The sequence below is a fragment of the Ictidomys tridecemlineatus genome, chromosome X (assembly GCF_052094955.1).
Source record: "Ictidomys tridecemlineatus isolate mIctTri1 chromosome X, mIctTri1.hap1, whole genome shotgun sequence".
NCBI classification, from domain to species: domain Eukaryota; kingdom Metazoa; phylum Chordata; class Mammalia; order Rodentia; family Sciuridae; genus Ictidomys; species Ictidomys tridecemlineatus.
Window position 1 is genome coordinate 117,911,609 of NC_135493.1, and position 15,545 is coordinate 117,927,153.

General features: G+C 39.6%; 2 protein-coding genes across 10 annotated transcripts in view; one reads left to right on the plus strand and one right to left on the minus strand.

The window, feature by feature from the left end:
* Gpm6b (glycoprotein M6B) overlaps nt 1–7,671 on the plus strand; it is a 162,489-nt gene extending 154,818 nt beyond the window's left edge. For 4 of the 6 annotated variants that reach the window (XM_040288042.2, XM_021722768.3, XM_005315976.4 and 1 more), the window contains 3 exons: nt 94–167; nt 1,156–1,221; nt 4,857–7,671. In XM_040288042.2, coding sequence (XP_040143976.1) covers nt 94–167; nt 1,156–1,221; nt 4,857–5,006 — 290 coding nt within the window. In that variant the 3' untranslated portion in view covers nt 5,007–7,671. Of the gene's footprint in view, nt 1–93; nt 168–1,155; nt 1,222–3,332; nt 4,457–4,856 lie in introns of those variants that run through there. The other 2 variants (XM_013357235.4, XM_013357237.4) reach the window with 1 other exon arrangement.
* A 949-nt stretch (nt 7,672–8,620) lies between these two features.
* The window catches only part of Ofd1 (OFD1 centriole and centriolar satellite protein), a 38,975-nt gene continuing 32,050 nt past the window's right edge, over nt 8,621–15,545 (minus strand). For 3 of the 4 annotated variants that reach the window (XM_013355935.4, XM_021722733.3, XM_021722731.3), the window contains 5 exons: nt 15,116–15,235; nt 10,748–10,905; nt 9,627–9,782; nt 9,154–9,221; nt 8,621–8,778 (listed from right to left, as the gene is read on the minus strand). In XM_013355935.4, the coding sequence (XP_013211389.2) occupies nt 8,736–8,778; nt 9,154–9,221; nt 9,627–9,782; nt 10,748–10,905; nt 15,116–15,235 (545 nt within the window). In that variant the 3' untranslated portion in view covers nt 8,621–8,735. Of the gene's footprint in view, nt 8,779–9,153; nt 9,222–9,626; nt 9,783–10,747; nt 10,906–15,115; nt 15,236–15,545 lie in introns of those variants that run through there. The other variant, XR_005734971.2, reaches the window with a different exon arrangement.

Consider the following 15,545-nt stretch of genomic DNA (forward strand, 5'->3'; position numbering starts at 1 on the left):
TCCCAGCACCCCCCCCCAAAAAAAAGCCAAAACAACAAAAACCCACCCAAGGTACTAATTGGCACTAACTTTCTATTGGGATTCACTTTGCAGGTATCATTCCTTGGAATGCTTTCCCAGGAAAAATATGTGGCTCTGCCCTAGAGAACATCTGCAACACAAATGAGGTAAACCTGCCAGGGTTAGGGGGCTCATAGGTGATGGCCTCATAGATTAGACTGAGATAAAGGGTTCTCACAGCTATAAAAGGCAGGAGAGATGGTCAACATGCTATCATGGACAGCTCTTTTATGCAGACTCTTTAGTGAACTCTGTTACTATCACTATTCAATCAGTTTTGGCCTACAAAAATGGTCATTTTATATGTTCCAGCCCATTCCATGAAGGGCCTTAGGAACTGATGAGCTTTTCCTTCTGTCAGTAATTTAGGAGTGATCCCAAATCTACAAATCTGAGAATTGATTCTTCTCTTTCTGGAAATTTTTAAAAAGAATACTTGTCGCAGAAAAAAATACCAATTAATTTTCATAGAAAATTTCTCCTGAATTTGTGCATATACCAAGTTTTTAATTAGAGTTCACCATTAATCATTTCAGGTTCCTGAACAACTTGCTGTTATTTCCTTATACACTCATCCTTAACTGGCAATATAACATAAGACTTTGGTTTTAAATTATCTTGATCCTACAATATTCTTTAGACATGGGCTTGTAATTGTTAATAAAGCAAAATTCTTAAATGCACCAGTGGGAACTTGCATAGTTAAGAAAACACCAATGTGATGTGTTTTTGAAAGACAACGAGTTAAGGGAATAGTCAGCCCCTACCCTAAAATGGATTGGCTCAAAGCAGAGTCTCCTATCCTAACCTTGGCTGCATAATGCAGTCACCAGGGAGCCTTAAAATATACTGATAGCTGAGACCCAACCCCTAGGTGTTCACATTCAATTGGTGTGGGGTGCAGCCTGGACATCAGAAAGTTTTTAAAGCTTCCCAGGTGATTCCAACATGCAGCCAGAGCTCAAAGGGAACACAAGCTTGCTTCCAGCCTTTTAGAGAATAGGTACCAAGGAGAAGGATGAGGCAGCATCCCAAAATGGGTGTAGACAATGCAGTCCACAGAAAATGCTTATGCTCTTGCCTGTTCTTTCCTAGTTCTACATGTCCTATCACCTGTTCATTGTGGCCTGTGCTGGAGCTGGCGCCACCGTCATTGCCCTGGTGAGTAAGTGCATCAGGACCACCCTAGTCTAGCTCCCCTCCCCCAAGCCTCTAAATGACAGATTTCCCTTCCAGCTTTTGCCAGCTTCAGTAGAAGCAAAGGATCCTGGCACTCAGCCTTGGGTAAACTTACCTCGTATAAACTTACCTCATGTCTAGTTTATAGGAAGTAGTAGTGGCTGCCTTGGTATTGATTGTAAGCGATATAATTTGGACTCTGGAAAGAAGAGAAGGTACCAACACTGGTTGACTGGGCCTAGCATGCTCAATTTAGTACTTAGTATCATGACTTCATTCATGGACAGTTGTTCAAGTGAGGCACTGCCCATTTCTTTGTAAAGAAATCTTTACTTGCATATGGAAATATGCATATATATATATACAGATGTATACATATATGATTGATCTCATTATATGTGTGGTAGTTCTGTTCTATGAAGTCATTTCAAACATTGAAACATTGAATATTGAACCAGGCCCCTAAGGGGGAATATAGAGTAGGGTTGATATAAGCCTCTGGTCATATCTTCACCAACTTGTCAGTACACAACCTTGTTTTGTGTGTTTTAGTGTAAAGACACCTTATTTAATATATATTGTTGCTGGGCGTGGTGACACACGCCTGTAATCCCAGTGGCTTGGGTGGCTGAGGAAGAAGGATTAAGAGTTCGAAGCCAGCCTCAGCAAAAACGAGGTGTTAAGCAACTCGGTGAGACTCTTTCTCTAAATATATATATATATATAAATTATATATATATATAACTCTTTCTCTAAATATATATATATATATAAATTATATATTTTGTTGGCCATGAATTCAACATTAATGAATCAACAGCACCACCACTCATGCCTGAATGACGTCTAACACGCAGATTACGAGGTGTTAAGCAACTTGGTGAGACTCTTTCTCTAAATAAAATCCAAAATAGGACTGGGGATGTGGCTCAACGGTTGACTGCCCCTGAGTTTAATCCCTGGTACCCCTCCAAAAAAAAAACAAAAAGCAATCATATATATATATATATATATATTTTGTTGGCCATGAATTCAACATTAATGAATCAACAGTACCACCACTCATGCCTGAATGAAGTCTAACACACAGATTATCTCTGAGGCACAGCACAGTCTACTTGTGAGCCATCTTAAATGGCAGCACTTGCTAGACCTTCACAAGGACACTTGCTTACAGTTTGAGCTGAAACAAGGTGGCAGAGTGTCACCTTGTTCAACCTCAGCTCAAATGTTATACTGCTCTGTGCTTGTCCACTAAGGAAGTGCCTCAAGTGCCTATTGTTTTGGTCACAAATAAATTTTAGTCAGCAGGCAAATTTTATTTTTAGGAATCTGCTCATAAAAATCAACTGTATAAAACACATAGGCCTTATGTGTGTAATTTTGGGATGCTACCTGGTTTGTGATGTGAAGAAAACCAATTAAGATTGGCAGAGCAGGGGCTGGGGTTGTGGCTCAACGGTAGAGCGCTTGCCTAGCACATGTGAGGCCCTGGGTTCGATCCTCAGCACCATATAAAAATAACTTAAATAAAATAAAGGTATTGTGTCCAACTACAACTAAAACATAAATTAAAAAAAAAAAAGATTGGTAGAGCAAGGGGAGATCTCAGATGCTCGGAAGTGACTCATTCCCAGTTATTCTAACCATTAAGTCATTCATTCCCATGATATACTACGAAAAGCACAACTTATGAATTCATGGTGGTGACTTGTTCTCTTGGCTGAGCAACAGGCAGGAAGAGAACTAATTGCTGCTGAGCAGGCAGTTTTGGAAAGATGAGGGGAAATAAGATGTTGAACTTGATTTTTCTTATGTTGCTGACCCAGCTCTTCATCTTATTATTCTTGAAACACATCCAAGGCTTTTTAATAAGCTTACTGAGGGTAGAGCCAAGGACTTAACATTGTATATGTGTGATGAGAAAAAGTTTGTGTGCTAGATGTGGAAACCATCTGTTGTGATTGGAAGTGGGGCAAAAAGAAACGCCGTAGACTATGAGCTGGCATCCATCCCTGCCCAAGCTTAGAAGTGTTGGGACATCGGCCCTCACTGCCTGTATCTTACTGTCCTGTTTTGTTCTCTTCCACCAGCTGATCTACATGATGGCTACCACATATAACTATGCGGTTTTGAAGTTTAAGAGTCGGGAAGATTGCTGCACTAAGTTCTAAATTGCATAAGGCCAATAAGGAGCTTTAGAGAGCTCTACTGTGTAGCGTGAATATCACTGACACTTCAGACTAAAGCAGAGTCTGTTTCTGCAGTTTTGTTACAGTAATTTGTAAATAGCTTCAGTTAACTCATTCGCATGTTAGAATAATATGACTTACTATACATGAATTACAAAATAATGATGTGGCTATTTCCACATTTTGAAAAGCATTCAGTTACTTACTGACATTGGTGAGCATCCTTTCAAAAACTTTCTTGAAAAGAAACGTTGAGCAGTATCTAAGTGAAGTATTAATGCTTTGACATACCTGCATTTTCCGTTACTTATGCTTGCTTGATAACCACTTTCAGTGATGAAAATGCGAACAAGTGCTGAAGATGAAAAGAAATGTTTTAATCTGGATTTTGTTTTGTTACTGTAGAAGATATTTTGCAAATTTTAAATTTGACTTAAAACAACTTTTTATGATCATATGGTTCACTACCAAATAAATGCCCCCACAAATAAAGCAGATGAAAATTTGAAGAAAGAGGGTGTCACCCATCTGATTTCTCTGAAAAAGGATCTATGAATTATTTTTTTTGGCATAACACAATCATTCCTTTAGAGCCTACAAAATTGGTAACTTAAATGGTTGTCCTTTGGTGAGTAGTAACTGTTTCCTCATAGCTAGTTGTCAAATGGCATGTAAGATTTTAATGGGAAGAGAAACTGGGCCTGAATCTGAAGGTCTCAAATATGTTGTGAAGGAAGTAAGAAATACAAGGAAATTGAAATAGATTTATTTTGCAGGAAAGATGGGGAAAATGGGAAAGAAGTATGTGCCACATCAATTGTAAAGAAGGATAATGAGGATTTTTACATTTTGTGAAATGAAATAATGGCAGTTATAAAATGAAAAATAGTTTCACTACTAAAAATTTGTTAATTAAGAAACTGCATGCTTTGCTTATATAGTTCTTAATTTCGGTTTTGACATTTAATTTTTCCATGTTAAATATGTAGTTTAATTACTCAAAATAAACATTGTTCACACTTTTAGGTCTTTGGGGGAATTGATTTTTTTATCCACAGGTGGAAAAGATCTTTGCATTATACTTAATTAAAATAAACAACGGGTTTCTGAACTTCTGCATTAGTCTTTACAGTTATCCTCAAAATGGTAAAAAGCATTCTTATGTTTCATTTTTGCTTTTTCTTAACAATAACTTCGGCCATTTTCCCCCCAAGTTCACTATATTTGTGTACTAACTTTTCTTCAGCCTTTTAATATGAAGCCAACTAGTAGAGCATGCTCTGTGTCTGACAGCTCTGCTAGCAGAATGAGTATTAATACCGAATAACCCTTGCCCCTTTACAGTTGAGTCCATCTAATCTGACTAGCAGCTTGCTTTGCCTTCTCACGTGCTCACTAGCCATCATGCTCACCCTTCTTTTCCAGATCCACTTCCTCATGATACTGTCTTCTAACTGGGCTTACTTAAAGGATGCGAGCAAAATGCAGGCTTACCAGGATATCAAAGCAAAGGAAGAACAGGAACTGCAAGATATCCAGTCTCGGTCAAAAGAACAACTCAATTCTTACACATAAAATGTTTGCCAGAGTGTTTCTGCCGACGATTTTACAGCTCTGACAAATCATCAGCTGCTCTGCAGTACAGATGTGTATCCCACCAAACTAATGTAGACGTACCAACATTTCACTGTCTGTCTCAAGCTACTGGGATGTACTCTAGGAAAACCTTCCAGTGGGTAAATCTTTTTCTTTAGGACAAATATTGGAGGTTTCATGTCAGCCATTTTAAAAGGCAACACTTTTGACAAACTGTTCATCCTTTGAGAATTTGTGGCATGTGTATACTTATTGCCAGAGCAGTTCTATCAAGACAGGCAATGGGAATACATCATACTCCTTGATAGGGACCTATGACATGCCAGCATCAAGGGATGTGACCATAAATTCACACATGCTATCTGCCCTCAAAAAATAAAATCTACATAGGAAATAAAATGGAATTGGTGTAAAGTTCCAGTTCTGACAGCTGACATTTATTTAACTTGGGCTCAAAGATAATGTGATTCCTATGACTGACTTTAAAAAAACAAATTAGCACTCCTCAATTCCAGGACCCATTAATTTCCTCAGCTAATGAGAAACCTATTTTTCAAAAATACTACAAAACGAGAGCTTACAACAATTGTGCTGAACCTAACAGAAGAAGCTGAATTCTGACTTGGTGACAAGCTTTCCAGAATCAGTTTTATAATAATTTCATTTACACAATGATAATAATAGTTTTCATTCTTCTTGGGAAATAAGCATCAGCTCTGCCTTAATGAGTACTTGCCTGAAATTTGTAAGAATTTATATAACCAGAGGCCCCAAACTCCTCCTCAGAATTTTGTTCCATAAATATTTTTAAGAAGTGTTACCTTATTAAAATGACCACCATTCTAAACCATTTGTAAGTGGTCTGAATGGTGAGTTTACAGTTTCATACCAACTATCAAAAATCTAACTGCAAATTGACCACAGACCTCTAACCTCCTACTTTTATAGACTTGAATACATAATTTAAGTTAGGGTTGGTATTTATTTCATTTCAATTCTTATCTTGGTTTCCTGGAATAATGTTTAATGTTCGGCAAGAAAACTGCTTGAGTTTAAGCCATTTCAAAAGAAATTTGCCTTCTAAGTCATTGTGTTCCAGAACATTAAGTGACTATAGGTACTGGGTTTTAGTGATGGTAAACTTTGTGTTGTTCTTTTTGAAATGATCCATATAGCTGTTGGGTGCATCAGTGCTTTTCAAAGGGGCTGCATACTATAGGGTTAACTATGTATATTCATGTTAAGAGTTAACTTGTGGTTTGGCTGTTTCCTGGATTTAAAAACATACATGTGCAGAAATGTATTCAAATGAAAGGAAGCATACCTTTATCAAGATGCTATTAAAATTGAACATCAAGTATAATATTTCATTTGGATTTTTTTTTTGGTTCATGCCTAAAAATGCCTATTTGGATTTTTGTTTTTTAAATTGGAAGAAGCTCTCTTCTGTGTAGAACAGTTCCAAAGTAGCTTAGTGTTTTGTTTCCCTGTTGCATGACAGACTTAATATTTTTTTTTCCAGCAGTGGAGGTGCTGTTAGAGTCCAGTGTTTTAGAAGAGGCAGTGTCTAAAGCCTAATTTTACTTTTCTAATTCTGGTAGCTATTACCAGGAATTTTTGAAAGTTTTGTTGAAGTAGTCTAATATTTTTTATGTAAAGAGCATTAAATTTTGCTATGTATAAATTTTTGTAACCTAACAGTGAATCAATATTTTCTATCAGTGCCAAGGGCTTCCTGTAGTTCTATTCAAGTGTTACAATAAATATTTGTAGATAATAGTCAATACTTGTGTATGCTTATTTTAAAGATCTATTTAGGTGGAAATAGTTGTGGATGTACTAAGAATAATGAAATAAAATTATGGCTTCATTTGCTTGCCTTTTTACCATACATAAATCCTATCTTTCTCTGTCCTCAGTATGGTGTCATTTTTAAATATGCATTATCAAGATTTCACATTTGCATAGAAATCTAAGAATGCTGTTTTATTTCTGACAAAACTCTTCAGCGAGAGCATTTTAAGAAAACATTGGAATCCACTGGGCTATATTTTGCATAAAATGCCACTAGCACTTTATAGAGTTCTAGGAATGAAACGTATAGAATTTTTCTGACTAGCTTCTTCAATAAAATAAATAAAAGCCATCTATTGATAAGATTAACACAAGGCTTACTCTCGGGCAAAGTAGAAATGGGGAACCTTAACAGGGTCCATGTACCCTTGGCTAATTTTCAAACCCAAAGTATGGAAGTTGAGTGAAAGAATTTATTTGGAAATGTAACAATCTAGTTGTAACAGTTAACTCTTTGAAGCAGCAGAGCTAAATTTGTTACTAGGATTTCATAATTTTTTAAAACTAATCTGTCAGCATGCTTATGTATTTGGATATTCTACACCTGACCTTTCTCAGTGAGGACCAGCCTTTGTCATTATTGACACACAGACATTCTAAATGAGGTGCTGACTCTGGATCATCGCCCTTCATTCACGCCTGGCTCACACCCGGCAGGAGAACAAGTGGGAGCCCAATTAGCCTGCTATTTGTCACCGTACATATAGTACCTTCTGTTTAAACAGCATTTTGTACAATTAACGTAAGTCACGTGAGTCTCCTGAATAAACTAAATTATGGTCTGATAAGATCACAAGCAGTCTCTTTAATTATTCAAAGTAATCGGGCCACCAAACGTAGAAACCTCTGGGGAGACAGATTTTTCTAGTTACATCTTGTAAAACTTAACTTTTAGGAGATGAAAAGTTAGAGTTACTGGGGAGAATCTACTCATTTAAAAGCCAACAAGTATATTCATTAAAAATGAAGACCAGCTGGGCATGGTGGCATACACCTGTCAATCCCAGCAACTTGGAAGTCTAAGGCAGAAGGATTGCAAGTTCGAGCCTCAGCAATTTAGCAAGAGTCTGCCTCAAAAAGGACTGGGGACGTAGCTCAGTGCCCCTGGGTTCAATTCCTAGTACCCCTTCCCCCAACAAAAATAGACTAAAGATTCCACAATAAAGATGTTATCTCAGTCTTCTATTACTGCTGTAACAAAATCTCATAGACTGAGTAATTTATAAAGAACAAATGCATTTCTTACACTTTTGGAGGTTGGGTAGTCCAAGATCAACGGGCTTGCATGTTCGCGGTCTGGATTCCAAGCTGTCCCCTCCAACGGGGATGAATGCCGTATTCAAACTGTGGAAGGGCAAAAGAGCCTGCTTAGTTCCTTCTAGCTCTTTCTAGCCTCATCACTTTGGAGTTAAGTTCCACCATATGAATTTTGGAGAGGCAAACATTCAAACCATAGTAGATGTGTTATTTCTAGACCCCAGAATGGAAAAGTCTGACTTTATATCAGAGGGAAAACCTGAGCATATTGGGGAAGATAGCCTCCTGTTCTATATGTGGTAGCCTCACTTTGGAGAGGACTTGAACTTCCAAAATGTAGGCCTGTAGTTCAACCACAGATAAGTATAACCCAAGACAAAAATGGGGGGGGGGGGAAGAGTTCATTTTAGTGTAATGAATGAGAAACTATGGCTGGAGAAGAGATTTCACTTGACTAGTTTAAAAAAAAAAAAACACTCCAGTGGATTAATACAATTTTTATTAAGAATTTTATCTGGTTACAGAGAAACATTTAGAAAGGATGATGGGTTACATAACTTCACTGTTGTATGTGAGAAGTCTGGGCAGCTAACATGATTACCAAATGTCATCTGGTTCTTCATGAGAAAAGCCTGTGGAACTAAATTAGGGAAAGAACAAAAATTAGACATTTTTATGATTCCTTCCTAAAGTTCTCATCCTTCCTTGAGGAAGGTTTTTGCTCTCAGTTTGTGTCAGGATCAACATCACAAGTTAAAAAAAAAAAAAAAATTCACAATCTTATTTTTTAACCCAGGGGCACATAACCACTGAGCCACATCTCAGCCCTTTTTATTTTGAGACAAGGTCTTACTAAGTTGCTGAGGCTGGCTTCAATCCTTCTGCCTCAGCCTCCCCTGGCTACAGTGCCCAGTTCAACTTTTTAAAGGCAAGTTCAAGTATCTGACCATTTCTGTTGGGCTGACAAAATGAGCACTAATGGTTTGCTAAAGAGCAATGTTTAGGAAAACCATACCTTTCATCCTTGTCACTGGATAGCAGTGTGTCCACTACTGAGCATTCTCTGGTTATCTTTTTTGAGCTCTGACACAAAAGAATTTTGAAATTAGATATGAATTAACTTTATTAAACATTTTGATTTCTCTGAAGTATTTTTGCAATGTTGAGTCTCAAAAGAGTTGACTTTTAAACAAGAAATTTAGCAGCACATCAAAATAAACTGGTATACACTTTCAATACCTATAATTCAATCTTAAAGCAAAATCTCTTCAATGTTCTACCTAAACACAAACTATGAAATTTTGCCAAAAGAGCATAATATATTGAAGGGTTGAGGGCCCATTTGAAGTGTGGATTTTCTGTACTTTTAATAATTTTTGTCTTCAGTAAAGAAAACAGATTCCTGTCCCTAGGAGTTAAATCACAGAAGCCCTTGGTGCCATCCCCCAACCCCTCTGTCACCTAGATTCCCCTCCAAAGCATAGGCACCTTATCTGCAGATAACTCTTGGTCTTTCCCCTGCTGGATGATTTTCATATATTTCTCTAAAGGATTTTCTCCATGAGTAGATTTGTCTCTCACATCTTGAACAGTCATTTCTAATTCTTTTTTCATTTCAATCTCCAATGATTCTTCAATCATTCTCTATAAAATAGATGGGGCCCAAAGAGGAAATAGATATATTTTAAAAGTTTTCTGTGTTTAAAAACCATAGTACTATAAACCTGATCCTGTAAAGTAAAACTGCATTCTAGAGTACCATATATAAAAATACATACATAAATATAATTATACCTATAAAATATATCTTTAAATTAAAGTCACTGCTACCATCAAAGGGGAGATGAACACATCCCAATGAAGGAAGGCATTAATTTGCCTAAAGTGTACTGTGCTTTTAGACCCAAATTAACCAGGAGTCCAGGGAACATTCATATGGAAGATTAATTTAAGCAAGACTTGGCAAGCATGCTAAATGGCCAGAGTAATCCATCTGCCTAGGACTAAAATCAGGCCACAGAAGGCAAAAAGAGAACCTATGGGAATTATGTATGTCTGGAAGCAGTTGGGGCCTGGCACCTGTCTCCCCTGGTTCTTCTAGTCCTAGCTAGCTGACTTAGGAAGCCTCTTCTTTAAACCCCATCTATAAAGGGAAGCTCCACAGCAAAACATAGTCCACCTCATAGCCCTATGAGTTTAAAGATCAGATGAGCACGTATACAAAAAATGCTTTCAAAAGCCATCCTTAGGCTGGGGTTATGGCTCAACGGTAGAGTGCTCGCTTAGCACATACGAGGCCCTGGATTCAATCCTCAGCACCACATAAAAAATAAATAAAATAAAGGTATTGTGCCCAACTACAACTAAAATAAATAAATAAATAAATAAATAAATAACCCCCCCCCCCCACAGAGCCATCCTTTATCATCACACTCAGAAGGTGTACGCTCTCCAGCCTTTCTCGTGATAGTATGACAAGGAGAGGAGGCCTCTTTCATTACCTGCCACTTAGGATTTCTGGACACCATTGGCTCACCTCTGAGCTCCAGGTACCTTCTGAAGGCATTCAATGGAGAAACTACTACAGAGACTTAAGCCAAACATATTACCCTTTCCTGATCCAGTTTTTCCAGTTCTCTTCGTTCCCTTTCTAGAGCTTCTTGCCTTTCACTCTGCCTTCGTTCTTCTCTTTGCCTTCGTTCTTTCATTTGCTGCTCCCATGATTTTTCATCTTCCTTTTGTTCTCCAAGTTCTTTCTGATCAATACCTAACAGAACATAAAATAGTGAGTAGCTTCCAGCATCAGATTTTCTAACGACTACGGGACTGTTTTGTTGGATTTCTCGTGGACTGTTGACCTGCTTCAAGCTGCTGCTGTTACACTTTCATGATTTGCAAGCCCCTGCACATTCCTAGCACCTCATCTCACCTTTTACTCCCCCAAGACAAGTATGACTTACCTTCACCATGAAGGATTCCAACTGTCCTCCCTGAGTGCCATGTTTTCTCTTCCTTTACTTATCTCCCTCCTTCAGCCTTTCTCCTGCAATCCTGCATTTCTGCCTCTGCATTTGATTCGGATTCCACCCCTATCTTCAGGACCCTGACTGAACCACTAGCCTCTATTTATTTATGCAGCAGTTTCCTAACTCTTTCTTCTTCCCATAAACATATTCAGGTCTCTGATACCCCAAAGGACACAATAAACCCCCCACTCTCCCCTGGCTGCTCTAGCCATGTTACACTGTTCAGTCCTTGCTTGCTCTACACTGATGGTGGCCCTTCCTGGTGTTTTAGTGATCACGTCAGCACTGATCATTCCCTTGTCTTTCTCTAGCCCCACACTCTCCCCAGCCTCACATGCTTGTTTCCAGTGGATTCCCTGCCAAAGCATGTGGAAATCCTACAGCATGGGCTTCATCCTGAAGTACTGGTAGCCCTTTAATCATGCCCTTTCTAGGCCAGGAACAGTGGCATGTGCTTGTAGTCCCAGCTACTTGGGTGGCCAAGAGACAGGAAGACTATAGGAGCCCATGACTTTGAAGTCAGCTTGGGCAACACATCAAGACCCTGTGTTGTAAAAACAAATAAACAAGCAGACATGCTCTTCTTACTATCTGTCCACTGGGCCACCAGGGCTGGCAGATTCAAATTCCTCATCCTGCTGCTATAGAGAGGGTCCTTCCTTCTCACCACTTCCAGGGAATACTGAATAATGCAATCAACACTCAATCTGCTGTGAGTTTCAGCACTAGGCATTTCCTGCAGGGAAGCCCTGGATTTGCCTGTAATGTCTCTACTCTGGCAAAGTCCAAACCTGCAACAGTCTAGGGGCAAGAAAAACCTGCCTTCTTCTCAGGCCTACTTCCCATCTACTACTGCCTTTGAGCATGAGAACAGTATATGTATGGACACACTCACTGGACCCGAACTGCAGCTATGTTCTCCTCTCTCTGTGCCTTTGCCCCCACCCCACGGTTTCCTTAACCTGAGGCACACCCTTCCCCCAACCCCTTCCTCTCCCACAAAACCACAATGCTGTTTGAGAACCAACTTAAGTGCCACCTCCTCTGAGGAGGACAAGTAAGCAGTTCAGCACCTTTCTTGCATAGCTTTGTCAAAAATCACGAGTACTTTTCTCTCCTCCCACTAAGTTCCTTCCCGGCAAGGCCCATGTTTTAATTACTAGTCTGGCCCCTCTCTCCAGCTCCTGGCATAAGTCCCTACATGTTGAAGCTTTAATTAAATCTCAATCCCACAGATGACCATGCTGGTCTCTCTCTTCTAACTCTGGCCCACAACCTACATATTTTTACCCAAGCAATGCCAACAAGCAGAACAACCCACAGGTTCACTAGAGGACTTCAAAGCTTTTTGCTGTGCCTTGTTCTTAAGTTGTCAGCAGGAGCTGAGTTAGTTTTACTAATGGCAGAAAGGCAACATGGGCATCTCTCAATCCTTGCCATGAAATTAAAATATGAGAGCAGGCCATTAATCATTTCCACAGATAGAACTACAGTGTCCTCCTTGCTGGTGAAAGAAAGGTCACTTCTAAATGCTACCACTTTCCTATACACAGTTGTGATCTTAAAATAGGAATGTTGTCTGGGGCCAATTAACAAAGAAGAAAAAGGGCTGCTCTCTGTTCTGGGGTGTATTTTGTAGCTGCAGGGTGGATGCAAAAGCCAGGACAAGAAGCATGTCCACTGGGCACCTCAAAGTCACAAAGTTTCAGGTTCTTCATTTCCCTCTGCTTGAACTAAAGAGGTAAAATGATGAATATAAGAGTATTTCTCAATAACCCAAACAACTGGGGCTGGAGATGTGGCTCAAGCGGTAACGCGCTCGCCTGGCATGTGTGGGGCACTGGGTTCGATCCTCAGCACCACATAAAATAAAGATGTTGTGTCCACGGGGGAGGGGGGAATAACCCAAACAACCATGCTGCTTACTAATTATTTCAAAAACTATTATGATCACCACTGTGTCTCAAGGCAGAACACTTAGTGCTCACTGATTTCCTCCCTCACTCAGGCCTGTGTATATGGACACTGCCCCTCATCAGTTGGTACAATTCCTCCTCAGAGCCGCAGTATTGGTTTGCTGACTGCCTGGGTCCCCCAACCCCTAGAAACTCCATGAAGGAAGGGGCTCTGTTTGGTTCACTGCTCTATGCCTGGTCTCTAGAGTAGTGCCACAGAGAGATTGCTCTGGATCAATTCTGGTTGAGTGAATGCCTTACAAAGCAGATTTACACAGGAGTCAGCAAAATCAACCCTCTTGAAGTCTTGCTTCTTTCAGTACTTCTTCATATGCACTGTGATTTAAATTGAGAAACTGCTAACCAGAGGCTTTGAATATGTTTGGGAAGGACTAAAAGGTAGCTTTACTTGAGACACTTCTTTTCAGGTATGAGGCTTAAGCATTTTGGACTAAGGAGAAAAGGCCCAGGCTGTACTGTTCCCTGATCCCTCCACCAGAGAGGCAGGTGGGTAAGCTGGAGAGACATGGGCAGACAGAAGTCTAAGGGCCAGTTTTCCTCTAGCACCAATTGTTATGGGCCAGGCTATATGGGCAATGACCAAACAGACTCCATTTTATCCTGAGACTCCATATCATGTAAGAAATGCTTCTCCCATGGGAAAGCCCCACCTCTGAACCCATTAAGTTACCTAGCATGTCATACTTGGCAACACAAAATAGCAATTCTTATACAATGTAAAATTGTTCTCTTTGGTTTCCATTTCTCTCAGGCAATGTACCTTGTCAGAGATTGATTATCTACACATTAGTAACCATTCTCTAACTTGTACTGAACTAGGGTCATTTTGACCCACTTCCCTTCTGCTTGCTTGCTGCTATGCTAACCAGGAAAGTCCCGTGGGAAATACCAATGTACATACACAATGCATTGTCCTGCTAACTGCCCAATTCAGCTTCTGTACCTGCTTGCTTGCAGCTATGTCAACCCAGATGCAGTTTTTGCCATTAAATATCCTAAAATGCTCAGGCTTGGGCCTGTTCCTTGCAGAGACAGTTATGGGTCCTGTGGGAAATACTTGCCAGCCGGCCGGCTAAATAAAGAGTCTTCAATTTGGACAAAACTGGGACTTGGTGTGTTTTCTGAGCGACCTGCCCCACAACACAATCACCTTAGTGTTATCAGCTTTCCCCAAGATTGAAATATAGTTTTTAGGTTCTAATCTCTTAAGACATAATGGAAGCAACCAGATAGAAAAATAATAATATTAAAATGTTACAATCACATAAAGATAGAGAATGTGAGTTGACCATTGTTTCAGTTGTTCAACATTGTTTCCCAAGATACTAAGGCTCCTATGGAATGATTTTTGCAGAACTGTATGATGGAAAAGTGTAACTGTTCTGTCAGACTCAGAACAGGTAAAAAAATACATTTTTAAAAAGCCAACTCTCCTGAGCCAGGGCTACAGTTGTGGCTCAGTGGTAGAGTGCTTGCCTAGCATGCATGAGGCACTAAGTTCAATCCCTGGCACCACATAAACAAATAAAATAAAGATATTATGTCCATCTACGACTTAAAAAAAAAAAAAAAAAAAGGCAACTCTCCTGAGCTGGATGCAGTGGTGCACACCTTTAATCTCAGAGGCTTGGGAGGCTGAGACAGGAGAACCGAGAGTTCAAAGCCAGCCTCAGTAACTGCGAGACACTAAGAAACCCAGTGTGACTCCATCTCTAAATAAAATACAAAATAGGGCTGGGGATGTGACTCAGTGGTCGAGTACCCCTGAGTTCAATCCCCAGTACCCCACCAAAAACAAACAAACAAACAACAACAACAAAAAACTCCATCAACAATGATAACACTCCAACTTTAAGACTGAGTAAGTTATGCTTATAAAATCCTTCAATGATATAGGAAATAATTTATATAGCACAGAGGCTGGCATTCAATATATGGCTATGCTAACTGCTAGTTTAACACAAGAAAAACTTACTTGAATTATGATGTGGGACAGGTCTTGTAGGCAGAGTAGCTGCAGCAGCATCCACATGAGGCATATCACCAGCAGGGTGTAACCCATCTGCTTCAAACTGTCTTGACCTGTTCCCTGCATCTATGGGAGGTACAAGCAATTGTGTCATGAGTCCTTAAGTAATAGGAGAAGGGAGGGCAGGGGGCAGGGGGATTAAACCATGGAACACATGAACTACAGCTAAAGTGACTAGGGGAGCCCTGCCTACAGGATTCTAATAATTTTTTAACTTGCAATCTTCCTGCCTCAGCCTCCCACATGTTTTTTTTTTTTTTTTTCTTTTTTGGTACTAGGGATTGAACCTAGAAATGCTTAACCATGAGCCACATCCTCAGCCCTTTTTTATTTTGAGGCAGGGTCTTGCTAAGTTGTTGAGGTTGGCTTTGAACTT